Source organism: Capra hircus, chromosome 12, assembly GCF_001704415.2.
Source record: "Capra hircus breed San Clemente chromosome 12, ASM170441v1, whole genome shotgun sequence".
Classification (NCBI taxonomy): domain Eukaryota; kingdom Metazoa; phylum Chordata; class Mammalia; order Artiodactyla; family Bovidae; genus Capra; species Capra hircus.
Window position 1 is genome coordinate 15,651,431 of NC_030819.1, and position 16,794 is coordinate 15,668,224.

General features: G+C 47.0%; 1 protein-coding gene and 1 pseudogene across 1 annotated transcript in view; both read right to left on the minus strand.

Annotated features, from left to right (window-relative positions):
- LOC102180841 (multidrug resistance-associated protein 4-like) overlaps positions 1–4,796 on the minus strand; it is a 169,069-nt gene extending 164,273 nt beyond the window's left edge. The window contains exon 1 of the mRNA XM_018056301.1: positions 4,402–4,796. Coding sequence (XP_017911790.1) covers positions 4,402–4,796 — 395 coding nt within the window. The remainder of the gene's footprint in view (positions 1–4,401) is intronic.
- LOC102182027 lies at positions 11,099–11,526 on the minus strand (annotated as a pseudogene).

Consider the following 16,794-nt stretch of genomic DNA (forward strand, 5'->3'; position numbering starts at 1 on the left):
AGGAGAGGAGTCCCTCTTCTGCCTGTTGGGGGCTGCTGCTGTTGTAACCTCATCTATCAAAGTTATCAGAGGCTTTCTACTGGGGACCACATGGGATTACTGGAGCACTCTGTGGTGGTGATGACTGCTCTTTGTCTGGGGGGACTTTGCCCTGTTCAGAGCATCACCGACCCTCTCAGCATCCCAGGGAGGTGTTCTCTCCAGGTCTTCACCCCACTTTCCCAAGGCCAATACTGAGAGGTTATGTGGCTGGTTCACAGTCATATAACCAGGAAGTGGCAAAGTCTAGACTCTAACACAGGAACACTTCCAAATAAGGCACATCAGGTGCCATTTTTGTTTTGCATTACATTTTTTTAAACTGTGGGAAATGCACACAACATAAAATTTACTATCTTGATGATTTTTCAAGCACACAGTTCATTATTGGTAACTATCTTCACATTACCATGCAACCAGTTTCCAGCACACTTTTCATCCTGTACTGGTGTGCTATCAAACACTAACTCCCCACTTCCCTTGCCCCCAGCTCCTGGCAACCACGAGGCCACTTTGTTTCTCTTTGAATTTGACTGCTCTGAGGACTTCACGTAAATCAAATCATAAAATCTTTGTCCTTTGTGATGCACCATTTTGCAACCCCACCCGCCAGTGTGCAGAGCTCCAGTTTCTCCACATCCTTGCCAACACTATTGTTTCTTCCTTTTGTTTCCCATGTGTGAGCTGGTGTCTCATTGCAGTGCATAACTAACACAACATGGTTAAGCAACTTACTCCAATAAAAATCAAGTCTAAAAAAAAATGAGCTATAATTAAAAAAAAATTGTGCATGTGCAGATATGGAAAGATTTCTAGGGGAAGACTAATAATCAAAATATTAGCAGGTAGACCTGGCTAATAAAAACAAATCCTTATTCCTTTCTTCTTGTATGTGCTCAGTTATGTCCAACTCTTTGCAATGCTATGGACTGTAGCCCACCAGGCTCCTCTGTCCATGGGATTCTCTATGCAACAATAATGGTGTGGGTTGCCATTTCTTACACTGGGGATCTTTCTAACCCAAGAATCAAACCTACATCTCTTGTGTCTCCTGCACTGGCAGGTAGATTCTTTACCTCTGTGCCACCTATCTGGGAGGCCCTTCTTCTTCTATAGTTTTAAGTTTTTTATAGAAATAGAAAATTATATATTCTAAAATTCACAATTAAACTATCAGTCCTACCTGTGCTGTGAAAACACTAAAACCTCAGTGTGGTCATTTGTATAAAGTCAGTAAGCTAGTTACTGGCATCATTTACAAGCTGAGAAAGCAGATGAAATGTGAGAAGAAAAGCAAACACCCAATGAGAAGATGAAAACTCAGTTTCTCTACAAGGTGGGCCTTGTCTCTGGGCAGCACTTCTGCCTGGGCTCATTTCAATTTCCCAGGACAGCGAGTGGAGGACACAAGGAAATCACAAGGGTACCTCAGACTTTACGAACAGGATGGCAATTGTGGTCACCAACTAACTTCACAAAGTCTGGACCCCTTTTATATTTTTTTATTTTTTTTTATTTTTTTTAATTTTAAAATCTTTAATTCTTACATGCGTTCCCAAACATGAACCCCCCTCCCACCTCCCTCCCCATAACATCTCTCTGGACCCCTTTTAAAAGTTAGCACTGAAGGAACAACACCAGTGGGAGGAGTGGCTTAAAGCAGAAGCCAGCCTCCACCTTCCATCAGAATCACCTGGAGCTTGTTTAACCCCACCCCCACCATTTCTAAACTTACAGAATTGGTCTAAAAGGACTTGATAGGGAGATCTGCATTTCTAACAAGCTCCCAGGTGACAAGGATGCCGCAGGTCTCAGAGCCATACTCTAAGAACAGCTGCCCTAAACCTTGATTATAGAGATGTTTCACGAGCATCATCTCCAACAGCAAGAACTTTAAGAACTTCCCTTGAGAAACTCCTGCCTACAAGATCAAAGCTGTGTTTGCATTTGCCTTCTCCCTGCATTTAAGAACAAGTATCCAAAGAGAAGCGGCTCAAAATAGCAGTTACATACAGGGCAACACAAACTCGGGAGCAAGACTCCTGATTTGGGGTCCAACTTTCACTATTAAGCTGTGTGATGCAGGCAAGTTACTCAAACTCTTAGAATTTGGGGGAGAATGGATACATGTATCGGAGAAGGCGATGGCACCCCACTCCAGTACTCTTGTCTGGAAAAGCCCATGGATGGAGGAGCCTGGTAGGCTGCAGTCCATGGGGTCTCGAAGTCAGACACAACTGAGCGACTATGACGGAGTCCATTTCCTGTCCACAAGACTATCACAACATTGTAAATTGGCTATACTCCAATATAAAATAAAGTTTAAAAAAATTACTCAAACTCTCTGCTTAAGTGACTTCATGTGCAAAATAAGAGGTAATAGCTCCTTCCAATTCAGCAGGAAAATTGGAAATGGGGGTCTACCCAAATCAATGAGAAGTCCTCATCTTCCCATTTCCATACACACACCTTTTGAAATTCCACAAATAGAACATCCCTGGAGAGTTCCTTGCCCTGCCTGAAGTTAGAAGAGGCGGCTCTACTTTGGTATCATTTACAGTTGTTGCTATTTAGCCACTCAGCCATATCCACTCTTTTGCAACCCCATGGACTATAGCCTGCCAGGCTCCTCTGTCCATGGGATTTCTCAGGCAAGAATACTAAAGTGGATTGCTATTTCCTCCTCCAGGGGACCTTCCCCACCCAGAGATCAAACCCAGGTCTCTTGGGCTCCTGCTATGGCAGGCAAATTCTTTACCACTGAGTCAACAGGGAATCCCACACCCATATTTTTCCTTCTTGATCCTTTTTCCTCAAGGGCTATCAAACGGCCAAGAGATGTAGCCACATACACTGAATACACCACCATCAAAACATGCACAGGAGTTTCTGTTTCTTGGAGATCCCCAAGGTCCTCCCACATAACAACAAAGGAAATACCAGACTGCGTGGGAAAGATGAAAGATGAAGGGTCCAGGAACAAAAGATAAAATAATCACTCAAGTGTGATTAAACACAGAGGTTCCACCCCACCTAGTTAGTGGTCCCAGCTACCAGATGGTGGAGAAGGCAATGGCACCCCACTCCAGTACTCTTAGAAAATCCCATGGACAGAGGAGCCTGGTAGGCTGCAGTCCATGGGGTCACTAAGAGTCAGACACGACTGAGCAACTTCACTTTCACTTTGCACTTTCATGCATTGGAGAAAGAAATGACAACACACTTCAGTGTGGAGAATCCCAGGGACAGGGGAGCCTGGTGGGCTGCCGTCTATGGGGTCGCACAGAGTCAGACATGACTGAAGCGACTTAGCAGCAGTAGCAGCAGCTACCAGATGGAAAACTTCAGTTAAGAGCTTCGTATCTCTGAATCCCTTCTCATCTGTGAGTTTCCTCCCAGCTTAGGGACCCTTCAGTGTTTTCAGGATCAGAGGACTCCTGGGCATGACCACCTGCATCAATACCATGCACTGCTTCTGGAAAGGCTAGAGATGCAGATAAGACCCCATAGGCTTCAGGGACCCCATTCCCAGGGTGACTCTCAAAGGTGGAAGCAGAGACATTCAGTTAGGTAAGGGGCTGGTCAAATACATCCTCCAGTCCTCCCAATGTATCCCAAGTAAAAGCAAAATGGGTTCAAGAATTATGTCCCCGTTCATTAAATAAAAAACAACAGTGTTCTTACACACATGAAATGTGTCACAACTAGGTACCAGGATGTACAGTGAGCGATGCACACGGAGAGAAAGAGGGAGGCAGGGAGACACGGTCACAGACACAGGGACAAGGGAACCCAGTGCGGTTGGACTCAGCTGTCACCCAAGGAATGCGGGGAAAGGAGGGGACATTATTGGAAGATGGCAACAGGAGCAGAGCACTAATTAGATAAAGGAAGCGGTTCAGGGCTGTTTGCTTAGCGGGGAAAGTAAGAATTAGTGCAGAACTATGAATCCAGCGCTGTACTGGGAAAGGCGGCTAAGGATGGCGTGCAGGGTCAGGTTCTTCTCCCGCTGGCGGTGACCCCCTGGGCAGGCTGGGTTCTCTGCCTCCCTGCCTCCTGCCTCCTCCTCCCGCTGCCCCTCCTGCTCCCAGGGACTAAGGAGGCTGACGGGGCAGCGAGCTGCTAGGCAGGGAGACCCTGCGCCCCGCCACCAGGTCCCTCTTCCCGTTCCTGCTACCCCTTCCCGCCGCCTCACCCAGAGGGCGCAGACAGGGACCACGCGGCCGGCGTGGGGAGACCCCACCGCTACAAGCAGCCATCGGGAAGCGCTCCCTCGCCCTGACCCTCGATCCTCAGCCCCTGCAAGGCGCAGCTCAGGCACTGGCCTGAGGCGGCGGGGTGTCTCAGCCCAGGGGGGCTCACCAGGAAAACAGCCGGGAGCAGAAGTTCGCGTCCTGCAGCGGGTTGGGCTTTTCCTCACGGGACACCGGCCCCATCTTGCCAGCTTGGACCCGCGGGGGCCGGGGACTTGGGGTAGGGGGCAGCCGGGGGCCACACGCAGGTGAGAGGGGAGGCCGCAGGCGCCGCTGATGGAGCCGGTGGGGGAACCTCACGGCGCGGGGCGCAGGACCCCAGGCGCCCTCGTTCCGCACTGGGCTGCCAAGTCTACCAGAGGGCGCGCTCTGAGCTCGAGTCCCCACCCAGAAGGTGGAGAGGGAGGGGCAGGCTGCAGCAGAAACGCCCCTCAGCTGTGGTGAAGACCAGAGAAAGCTGGCAGAAGGAGATAGCAGCCTGCCCTCTGGGCACCCTGCCCTCATCAGGACCAAACCAGGGCGCTGTGGGAAGGTCTCCAACTGGAATGGAGCAGGACCCTGGGGGGCCTTCCTGGGAGAGACCCCACCCCACCGCGAGATACCCTGAGCTAGTGGCCAGTCCTGGTCAGTGGAGGTGAGCACAGATGACGGGCACAAAGCTGCCAGGCTACTGAGATGACAGCCCCAGGCTCCCCAGTGTCTGGTCTGCTGCTAGGCTGGCCCTGAGGAATCCTGTTTTGTTAAGAGCAGGGAAAAGTAAAGAAAAAGGAAAAGTAAAGCACATTCTTCTGGCATGAAGGACAGTTACGCAGCAGTAAACTGATGCACAGAGAAAAATACATAAGAAGTCAACACTTACTTTGTTTATCCCTCAAATAAATAAATTTTGAATCAGCCAATAAGCAGGTATCAGTTCAAGAGGGAAATGAATAACTTCAGTCATTTTTCCCATACATGAAGCCCATATGCATATATATGAAGAAAATAAATGCATTCAAAGAAATGTTTCTGGAATGAATAAACAAAGTGTGGTATAAACATACAATGAAATATCACTCAGCCTTAAAAAGGAAGGAAATTCTGACACACACCGCAGCGTGGATGAACCTTGAAGACTGTGATGTTGTGACTTATAATTAGGATATGTATTTAGTATTCATGATGTTGCTGGCACAGAATTCCCAAAACCCTTAGGTGCTTTAAGGTAAGAGTGAAGAAGTATCTTTTGATAATTATCACAGGCCCCTTTCAACTACACCTGAGTTTTAGTGAATTCATCTGTTTGTCAGAATAACCAAACACCTGATTAAAGGGTTGGCATTTTCAGCCGCACCCTGCCATGTCTAGGGAGAAGGACTGGAAACAGCTGAACTGCCAATGGCCAATGCATTAACCAGTCTTGACTAAAGTATGTTTCTATGAAGGCTCAATAAAAAAACCAACAGGATGGGGTTCACAGAGCTTCCCGGCTAGTGAACCTGTGCAGGTGTGGGGAGGGCGACTCACCTGGAGAGGCCTGGAAGCCCCTGCCCCTCCCCCTACCTTGCTCTCTGCATCTCTCCCATCTGGCTGTGCTGGAGTTGAATCCTTTTATAATAAACTAGTGATCTAGTTGAGTAAGCTGTTTTCCTGAGCTGTAAGCCACTCTAGAAAATTACCAAACCCAAGGAGGATGTTATGGGAAGCCTGATTTGTGATCAGTCTGTAAGAAAAACAGGTAACCACCTAGACTCACCACTGGCTTCTGAAGTTGAGAAGAAGGGGTAGTATTGTGGGACTGGGTCCTTGACCTATAACAAGGTCTAACAAAAACTCCAGGAGACAGTGTCAGAATTGACTTAATTGTGGGACACAGTTGTGTCTGTATAGTCTGAGAACTGGTTCAGTTCAGTCGCTCACTCTTTGTGACCCCCTCGGCTCTAACACACCAGGCCTCCCTGTCCATCACCAACTCCCAGAGTTTACTCAAACTCATGTCCATTGAGTTGGTGATGCCATCCAACCACCTCATCCTCTGTCATTCCCTTCTCCTCCCGCCTTCAATCTTGCCCAGCATGAGGGTCTTTTCTAATGAGTCAGTTCTTTGCATCAGCTGGCCAAAGTATTGGAGTTTCAGCTTCAACATCAGTCCTTCTAATGAATATTCAGGACTGATTTCCTTTAGGATGGACTGGTTGGATCTCCTTGCAGTCCAAGGGACTCTCAAGAGTCTTCTCCAACACCACAGTTCAAAAGCTTAAATTCTTCAGCACTCAGCTTTCTTTATAATCTAACTCTCACATTCATACATGACTACTAGATAAACCACAGCTTTGACTAGATGGACCTTTGTTGGCAAATTAACGTCTCTCCTTTATAATAAGCTGTCTAGGTTGGTCATAACTTTTCTTCCAAGGAGCAAAGGGTCTTTTAATTTAATGGCCGCAGTCACCATCTGCAGTGACTTTGGAGCCCAAGAAAATAAAATCTGTTACACTTTCCACTGTTTCCCTGTCTATTTCCCATGAATTGATGGGACTGGGATGCCGTGATCTTAGTTTTGAATGTTGAGCTCTAAGCCAACTTTTTCACTCTCCTCTTTTAATGTTCATCAAGAGGTCCTTTAGTTCTTCTTCACTTTCTGCCATAAGGGTGGTGTCATCTGCATATCTGAGGTGATTGATATTTCTCCCGGCAATTTTGACAGACGGAAAACCACAATCACAGAAAACTGAAGATTCAGTTCAGCTCAGTTCAGTCACTCAGTCGTGTCCGACTCTTTGCGACCCCATGAATCGCAGCACGCCAGGCCTCCCTGTCCATCACCATCTCCCAGAGTTCACTCAGATTCATGTCCATCGAGTCCATGATGCCATCCAGCCATCTCATCCTCTGTTGTCCCCTTCTCCTCCTGCCCTCAATCCCTCCCAGGCATCAGAGTCTTTTCCTAATGAGTCAACTCTTCGCACATGAGGTGGCCAAAGTACTGGAGTTTCAGCTTCAGCATCATTCCTTTCCTAAAGAAATCCCAGGGTTGATCTCCTTCAGAAGGACTGTGGATCTCCTTGCAGTCCAAGGGACTCTCAAGAGTCTTCTCCAACACCACAGTTCAAAAGCATCAATACTTCAGCACTCAGCCTTCTTCACAGTCCAACTCTCACATCCATACATGACCACAGGAAAAACCATAGCCTTGACTAGATGGACCTTAGTCAGCAAAGTAATGTCTCTGCTTTTGAATATGCTATCTAGGTTGGTCATAACTTTTCTTCCAAGGAGTAAGCGTCTTTTAATTTCATGGCTGCAGTCACCATCTGCAGGTTAGCTGTACTAAAAACAATCAAGGTGATGCTGGTCAGACCACCAACGACTAATTTCAAGACGACTGTCAGCGCTGACTGTACTCTTTATACTCACAGCCCTCTCCTTGTCTATAAAAGCTCTTGTCCACTATCAACAGTGGGGAAATCAGCCTTTGGACAGCTGCCCACTCTCCCCCAACTCATATATACTGGCAACTAAAATAATGTTCTTTTCCACCAACCTCGTCTCTGTATTGGCTTTTGAGCGGCGAGCAGCCAGACGCCCCCCACCCCTTCAGTATCACTTTTTAGCCTTCTATGATCAGCCTTCGAACTATCACAGCACCAGCCATGGTGAGAAGGGAGTGACTTTTAGTGTTATAATGCAGGATCAGAGACCAGACCACGGTCAACACCATCTTGATTAGCTGGTTCAAGCCAGTTTCTGTGGGATCCTGTTTTTCTCAATATATGTGCCCCTCTTCCTTTCTGTCTCAACAGCATGGACACATTGTTTCCATAGTGACAAGGCCATCTTAGCCTGTCATCTTGAAGTCCATACCTGTGTATGGGGCTACACAAGCTTCTATGTGTACCCTGATGCCTATATCCTTCCCTTTCCCATTTAAGCAATACCAGGCTGTCTTCCTCAAATTAAGGGCACCAGGAACTCCCACTTATTTCCGGTGCAACATCAAGCCCCAGCCAAGAGGAAGTTACCTTATGCATTAAAGAAAACAAAACAAAACTGATTATATCAATACGTTTCCTATTGAACCTTCAGGCATAGGGAGAAATTCGTCTCTTTCTCTTCATCAAGATTATCTCCACAGGTAACAAAGGAAATAGCCACTAAAGGTAAGGCGGGGCCCTTAATATTCAGGGAGGCTGGGCTGTGATGGAACAGTCACTGACAAAGCCCACCAACAATTTCCTGGAGTAAAAGTAGAATCTGGATAATGAAATAAAGTGTCACCTTTTTTCTCTCCCTCTGTGCTGAGTCTTGTTTCACTTGCTCACAGGGCACCTCGTGCAGAAGCCTCACACCTGGCCCTTCAGACAAGACTCCCTGGTGTGAAAAGCCACCTCAGTTCTGAGGGCCGTGTGTCTCTGCGCCCGGCACTGTGATGCAAGATGGCGGCAGGGGGGCCGTGTGGAGAGATGCTGAGCCCAGCACTGTGATTCAAAATGGCGGCCCAGGGCCAAGTGCAGAGATGCGGAGCCCAGCTCTATGATTCAAAATGGCGGCAATGGGGCCGTGTGCAGAGATGCTGACCCAGCATTACAACCTGGAGCCACGAGCAGTTCAGCTGAGCCTGTGCTGTGAGAACCCCTCCATCCCCCAGCTGATAAGAATCACACACAGCAGTCCCAGGAGTGCTTTTAGGAGAGAGTGTGTCCTCTAGAGCACATTCTATTGGGACAAGCCACACCTGGCAGAGGGGCTTCCCAGGTGGCTCAGCAATAAAGAACCTGCCTGCCAGTGCAGGAGCCTTGTGTTGATCCCTGTATCAGGAAGATCCCTTGGAGCTGAAAATGGCAACCCAGTCCAATATTCTTGCCTGGGAAATCCCACTGACAGAGGAGCCTGGAGGGGTGCAGTCCATGGGGTTGCAGAGTCAGACATGACTGAGTGACTAAGCACACACACAAACCTGGTTAAAGGACTTCCAGCCCCCTGTTTGGGTCTGACTGGGGAGGGTCAGTAACAAAATAGGAAGAAATCAAACCATCTTTGGTTTTCCTGGTGACTCAGATGGTAAAAAATCTGCCTGCAATGGAGGAGACCCGGGTCTGATCCCTGGATTGGGAAGATCCCCTGGAGAAGGGAATAGGCAACCCACTCCAGTATTTTTACGTGGAGAATTCCATGGAATTCTGGTGGATGGACAGGGAGGCCTGGCGTCCTGCAATTCATGGCATCACAAAGAGTCGGACACAACTGAGCAGCTGAACTGAACTGAACTGATAGTCCATGGAGTTCCAAAGAGTCAGAAAAGACAGAGTGACAAACATTTTCTAGCAATGAAAGCTGCTGCCATTTGGGAAGAAATGAGATCTTTTGCTTCCAACAGAGGTCCTCTCTTGGCTGCAGGGTGGAATTACCTGTGGTGTTTTAAAAAGCATTGCCTTCTGCCTTCCCTCTCCCGAGATACTGATTTAACTGAGATGAGGCTTCAGCACTGGGATTTACAGAGCTCCCCTGGTGATTTTACAAACCACAAACCTTTGCCATGTTTAAGCTATAAGGACTCTATCTGGATGAGGAACAGAGTAAATAAATCAGGTGATTCTGTAGGAGCAGGAGTGTGTTCTTCTGTGTCTAGGGTGTAGATGAGGTGCATGAGGTGGGGGCCTGTGATACCTCTTGCCCGCTGAGAGGTCTTCCTGTCGCCTCCTTCCATGGCCTTTCCACGCTGCTCACCTGGATACATGGATTCCTCTGCCCCCTGGTGGTGATGTTCAGTATAGCACAGTTGTCCTTGGAGGTTTCATACCAGCCCAGCCTAGTTGAGCTTCCCTGGTGGCTCTGGTGGTAAAGAATCTCCCTGCCAATACAGAAGCTACAAGGTTCAATCCCTGGTTCAGGAAGATCCCCTAGAGCAGGAAATGACAATCCATTCCAGTATTCTTGCCCGAAGAATCCCATATGGACAAAGGAGCCTAGCAGGCTACAATCCTTGGATTCACAAGAGTCGGACATGACTTAGTGACTAAACCACCACAGCCTTAGTTCATCACAAACCTGAGCCTGAGTCCCAAGTTGTGGCTTGCTGGGAGGGAAATCCTGGGAACCATACAGGATGAGCAGCTCAGCAGTAACTTCAGGAGTCTCTCCTGCGCAGGGACGCTCAAGGAGCTCCGGGCCACTGGCCAAGCACGAGTCTATAACAGGGCTGTGAATGGAGTCTTCCTGTCCCTGGGGTCTGAGGGGTGTGTGTGTTCAGTCATGATGACTTTTTGGGACCCCAGGGACAGAGGATGGGATTTCCCAGGCAGGAATACTGGAGTGGGTTGACATTTCCTCTTCCAGGGGATCTTCCTGACCCAGGAATGAAACCTGCATCTCTTGGGTCTCCTATAGTTGCAGGCAGATTCCTTACCACATGCGCCCCCTGGGGGATTGAGGAAATTGATCTTATCAGGCAGTGACAAGTGCTTCCCAGCCTCAATGGCCAATGCAGGAGACACAGGAGAGGCAAGTTCCTTGTCTGGGTTAGGAAGACGCCCTGGAGGAGGAAACGGCAACCCACTCCAGTATTCTTGCCTAGAGAATCCCACGAACAGAGGAGTCTGGCAGGCTACAGTCAAAGGGTTGCAGAGAGTCAGACGTGACTGCGCACAGCCAGTAACAAGTGGCTATGCATCAAGAAGTGCAGAGGTGTAAGGTAATGAGAGTCCCAATAAACATCAGCTGCCCCTTATTCTGTTCTCTGTGCCAGGATGTGTTTTTACTTAACTATCACATTTCATTATTTTTTGGTATATAAAAATTTATTACTATCATGCTTTCTTCATCAGAATTTATGATCTTGGTTTTTCCTTCTTGCCTTTTATAAGGCCAAAAGAGAGACACTGGCTAATTTGACAACCTTAAAGAGGACTCCAGGAACGTCACCAACAGCATGACCTTTGCAACCAAATCCAGCAACCAGAATGTCATCATTTTCCTCAATAGAATCTAGGCAACCATCACTGGGTATAAAGGCTGGGATTTTTTCTGTTTTTGATGAGCTGAACCCTGACACATTTCCTGATGGCAGAATTTGGTTGTTTGGCTTCAACCCCTACTTTTTTGAGCACAATTCTCTTGGCATGAGAAGCATCTCCAAAAGGGTTGGGCTTCAGGGCTAATCCAAATGGGCTTTCTTGTACTACTTACCATGCCACTTCTGGGCTTGTCGGTGGCTACAGAAATTCCTGGCAGTATGAAGACTGTGACACTTGCCCATTCTGCCAGTGTCATGGGCCTGAACAAAAGACTATCATGTTTAATTTTAACGCAAGCTCAGAGGGTATTAGAAGCCCCATCTTACAGCACTTTAGGACCTTGATCAATGTCATAGGACTCCTAACTGACAGATGCAGCCTGTGAGCCCAGGCAGATGGGACCACGCGGTCTGTCCCCACTCCACCAATGTCCCGCAGGACCAGGAGGTCTCCCTGCCCAAACACCTGCTCAGCAGTTTCAGCCTGACTCCCTGGGTGGGTCCGTGAGGTCCCTCCAGGCTCTCGCAGCCCCTTTGCTCCTACTGCCCCTAACTCACATCCTTCCTTCCTTCAGCCCCCGAGAGCCCCAAGATCGGCAGGAGGACACCCTTGTCCCATTCTGGTAGCTTCTCCCTGCAGCCAGCTCCCAGGGGTGGGATCAGGCCAGGCTGTGAGGAGAATCAGGAGAGAAGCAGGAAGGGAGTGAGCTGGTGGTCAGCACTTACCTCTGACCTGGGACCTGCCTCTCTCCCCCTGACACTTCCCACCACTCGTAGCAGCTCCCCTCCATGCCCCCTTCCCCTTTCATTACACGTGCTCCTATAGTTCTGCTGTGGATCAGAGTCACCAGAGGAGGGGTCAGAATGCAGGTTCCTAGGCTCCATTCCCAAAGATCTGATCAAGAAGGTCACATAGCGGGGCCTGGGATTTGAATTTTTAACCAACAACCCAGTGGGTTTTGATGCAGAGAGTCCTCTGAACACACTTGAGAAGCATTTAACAGACCTGTCACTCACATCTGTGGCCCCAAGTCAAGAGTACAAATGAAGCCCATACTATATGTTTAAACAGTTAAACGTTATAAATCAGTCAATCAAAACTGTCAAGTACACCTTCCTAACTATTGAAACCTGGCAGACTGGGGTTTTGGACACTGAGCTCCAAGCCAGAAGGCAGGACAGCAGAAGAAGGAGCCGCCCCAGTGCCCAGCCCTCCCCCTGCTCTTCCCATCTCTGGCTTTGAGCCTCTTTGTGCCCTGAGCAATCTGCTGCTCAGAAAGAGCACCCCCAGCCTTTAAGTCCAAGCCCAGACCACCTTCTTCTGCCTCTTAAAGAGCTGAATCTTGACCTCCTGTCGGGCTGGGACATTGGCCCCGGGAGGGAGGCCGGCACTGGCTCTGGGAGCAGGGATTTTGGGGTCCAGGTGCTCAGAGCACGGCCTGGAGGGGGCGGGGCTCCTGGTGGCCACACCCCCTGGTCCTCTCCGTCTGCCCCTGGGGAGGGTGCAACCACAGAATGATGGAGCAGGGCTTCTAAACCAGCGCTTCTCTGACTGTACTGTGAGCAGGAGTCACCTGGGATCTGGAGATTCTGAGTCAGTGGGTCTGGGTTAGAGATAAGATTCCGTGTTCTAATAGCCTCCCAGGGCAGGCCAAGGATGCTGGTCCACAGGCCTCGCTTAGAACAGCAGGGATCTGGAGCAGGGTGGGCGGAGTTTTCCTGTAAAGGACCAGGAAGTGTATTTCCAGGCTCTGGGGCCTTATGGTCTCTGCTCAGGAAAACATCTACTTCTGCTTCATTGACTATGCTAAAGCCTTTCTGTGGACCACAACAAACTGGAAAACTTAAAAGAGATGGGAATCCCAAACCACCTTATCTGTCTCCTGAGGAACCTGTATGCAGGTCAAGAAGCAACAGTTAGAGCCAGACATGGAAAACTGCCTGGGTCAAAATTGGGAAAGGAGTATGACAAGGCTGTATATTGTCACCCTGATTTAATTATATGAAATAGAATGTATGCATCTCTATAACTGAATCACTGCTGTACAGCAGAAGTTAACACATTGTAAGTCAACTATACGTAAATACATTTTTAAAGAAACAAACAAAAAAGCTAAGGGTGTCATTAGGTTCAATATTGGTAATGTTTATTTTGGTTACTTGCTTAGCCTGGTGTTTGCCAGAGTTTTCAACTTAAAAATATAATTCTTCCCTAAAGAATTAATCTGATAAAATATTTTGAGTCCATGAAAATGCCATGACTCCCCCAGCCCCCAAACATTCACTGTCTATTCAGCCAATGATGAAATTTGTCTGAATTATTTATGACAATGATGGCTGCCATATGGTACTTTTCTGTCAATCTGTTTAGATTTATGAGTTGGCATTCTACTGCAAAAAAGAGCTTTCCCTTTCTCCTATTTTCTGTCTTATTGGAATCAATATAAATTCAGATTTTAAAAAAATTTTTATTGTTGTGAAATGTAGGGTTTTAAAACCCTCAATCCTCTGTTTATCATTACTCGTGACATTTCTAATGTGATATAAACTACATCTAGGAGACTCATTCTTTGTCTAGATAGTCTGCAAAATGTAATTTGAAAAATGTTTTTCACATAATGTTCTCCAGAATTAAATATGATTAGATTTTGGATCAAACACTGTTTTGGTATATCCCAAGCTTCCGCCTATTGGGATGGATAATTGCAAGCATGGTTGCTGAGTGAAAGAATGAATTTAGTCAGAACCATTCAATGTATACTTTGTGTAAAGCATTTAGTGTGTCTTAACCTTGGTTCTTCTTAAAATACACACACACACACACACACACAAACACACAATCCCAGTTTGACTCCTAAGGCAAGTCAGATGGGCCTGGAGTACAGATGGAGGTTTCATAGTGCTGGGCATGTTATTTCTTCTTGTAATGCTATATTTTAGGTCTAAATTCAAATAAATATATGTTTATCCCAGTTTTCAACACATATTGCTGTTTTAGTTTTTGGGAAAAAAAATTTCTTAGAACATCTGTGGGAGAGGGAAAGGGTGGGATGATTTCGGAGAATGGCATTGAAACATGTGTAATATCATATATAAAATGAATCGCCAGTCCAGTTTCGATGTATGATACTGGATGCTTGGGGCTGGTGCACTGAGATGACCCAAAGGGATGGTACGGGGAGGGAGAAGGGAAGGGGGTTCAGGATGGGGAACACGTGTATACCTGTGGCGGATTCATGTTGATGTATGGCAAAACCAATACAATATTGTAAAGTAATTAACCTCCAATTAAAATAAATACATTTATATTTTAAAAAAATAAAATACAAAAGCTCAGTTAATCCCTCTTCTTTCTGTTTTTAAAGGAAAATTAAGAGCTCACACATAAAATCTTTTATGTGTTTAAAAAACTCTGAAGAGCTTTAAAGTAGCCTGTTGTATTTCCAGGTACCTTCTTCAACTTTAGGACCATGTTGCTGATTCAAGAATAGCATCAGTATAAATACATGCAGAGTATTGCATTGGGGAGGGGGGACCTCTAAACGTAAAGAGAAATTTAATTATTTCCAACTTTTTAATGCTATTACAAATATTGACAATGTACAGTAGGGCCTTTTGAAAGCCCATATGGTCTCATTTTAAGCATAAGATGGTAACAATTAATAAAGAGGGTAGTGCTGGAGAGGGTAGTACTGGTTGAAAGCTAATTACACATCCAGCATTGTTCAAAAGCAGTGTTTCTCACCTGTCTGGGATTAAGTATCAGTTTTATTTAATTTCACATTTTCAGTCCATTGCTGCCTGATCAGTGACCCGCTGTGCACTGCTAGTGTGCAGCTCAGCCCTGTGCCCCTCCCCCTGCAAGTGCAACACCCACACTGGTCTCTGGGATGTTCAGGATCCCACCATCCTGAGTGTGGATGTCACAGCCATAGCTGATGGCTGAGTTTCTCGCTTTCTTAAATTTCCTGTGCGTACTTCTAACCTGGTTACAAACAGTTCACGGACTGGCACTAGTGCACAGACCATATTGGGGGTGTCACTGTCATAGGTAATCTTTGCAACAGTCCTCTGAGAGTCATACTATCCCCACTTCAACTTTCAGACAAAGACACTGAAGCACAATGGGCTTCCCAACCTTAAAAGCCCATGATTAGCAGGCAGCTGAACTTGTATCTAAAACCAGTCAGGGTCCGGAGGAGCCAGGATTTGTTCCTGGAAGGCTAACTCCAGAGCTTGTGCTCCTCCCCGTGTGCTTGTGTCATTTTAACTACATGTGAAGGAGGAACAGTTTGGTTTAGGCCATCAGATAAGGACCTCCTCAAATACACCTTCTACAGTCTATAAACCTCCTTCATCCACACCCATTTTGCTCTTTTCTCTTGGTGATTAAGAATCACCAAGGTCAGTGATTGCACCCTGTGACTTTGGATACTCTTGGTCCACCCATCATCCCAACCAAAGCAATGGTTCAAGAGCAGGAATTATATTCATTTTCCAGACAAAGTAGCTGAGAGGCAGAGGTTAAGATACTCTCCCAAGCATGAAACTAAGTCTACATGGCTGTAGGGTGTCCAGAGCCCGCTTTATCAAGGATGGGGCCAGTTCATTTCCCTGGAATCTTGGCTGGTTATCGGTTTGCCATCACTCTCAAGCATCCCACTCTGGACAATACATTCTTTGGACACTCACACTGCTGGTGTGAGCAGAGAAAGACCCGACAGGCAGGTCAGTGTGACTGATTCCAAAACCAGGGCTGTCTGTTATCCTAGGCTACCTCTTAGAATTTCAGAATTATAAATTTGAAAAGGCAGGTTTGTTCTCAGTCTACATTTATTCATTCAACAAACATTTACTGAACATCCCCCACATGATGCACACTGTGCTGGAAGACATAATTAAAAAGTGGATAGGGCACAATTCCAAGTCTTTTTCTCACTTGATTTAACGAGAAAACAGACCACGTGTGAACACTCACAATCAGGGTGAAAGTGAAAGTGAAGTCGCTCAGTCGTGTCCAACTCTTTGCGACCCCGTGAACTGTAGCCCACCGCCCATGGGATCCTCCAGGCAAGAATACTGGGAGTGGGTTGTCATTTCCTTCTCCAGGGGATCTTCCCGACCCAGGGATCGAACCCAGGTCTCCCGCATTGTAGGCAGACACTTTAACCTGTAGGCTACATCATATAGAAGCAGCGCATGATGGAAAGAACAGACCCCTTGTTTACAAATGAAGAATCTCAGGATGGTGACAACAGGGCACTAACCAAGCATGGTTCAGTTTAACAAACGAGAGGTGTTCAGGGTCCTACCGAAATACGAGTTACCTAGCTGATGACTTCCTAGAAGAGGTGACAACTGGGCTGACTCTGGAGAATGAGGATATCTCCCCTGTATGGACCTTCTCTATTTTTTAGACCAGAGGGTATTGAGAAGAATCACTAAATCACTGTTTTGACTTACATATCAGTCATCAAGAATTTCCACAGTACACCCTCATCACCTACCTCT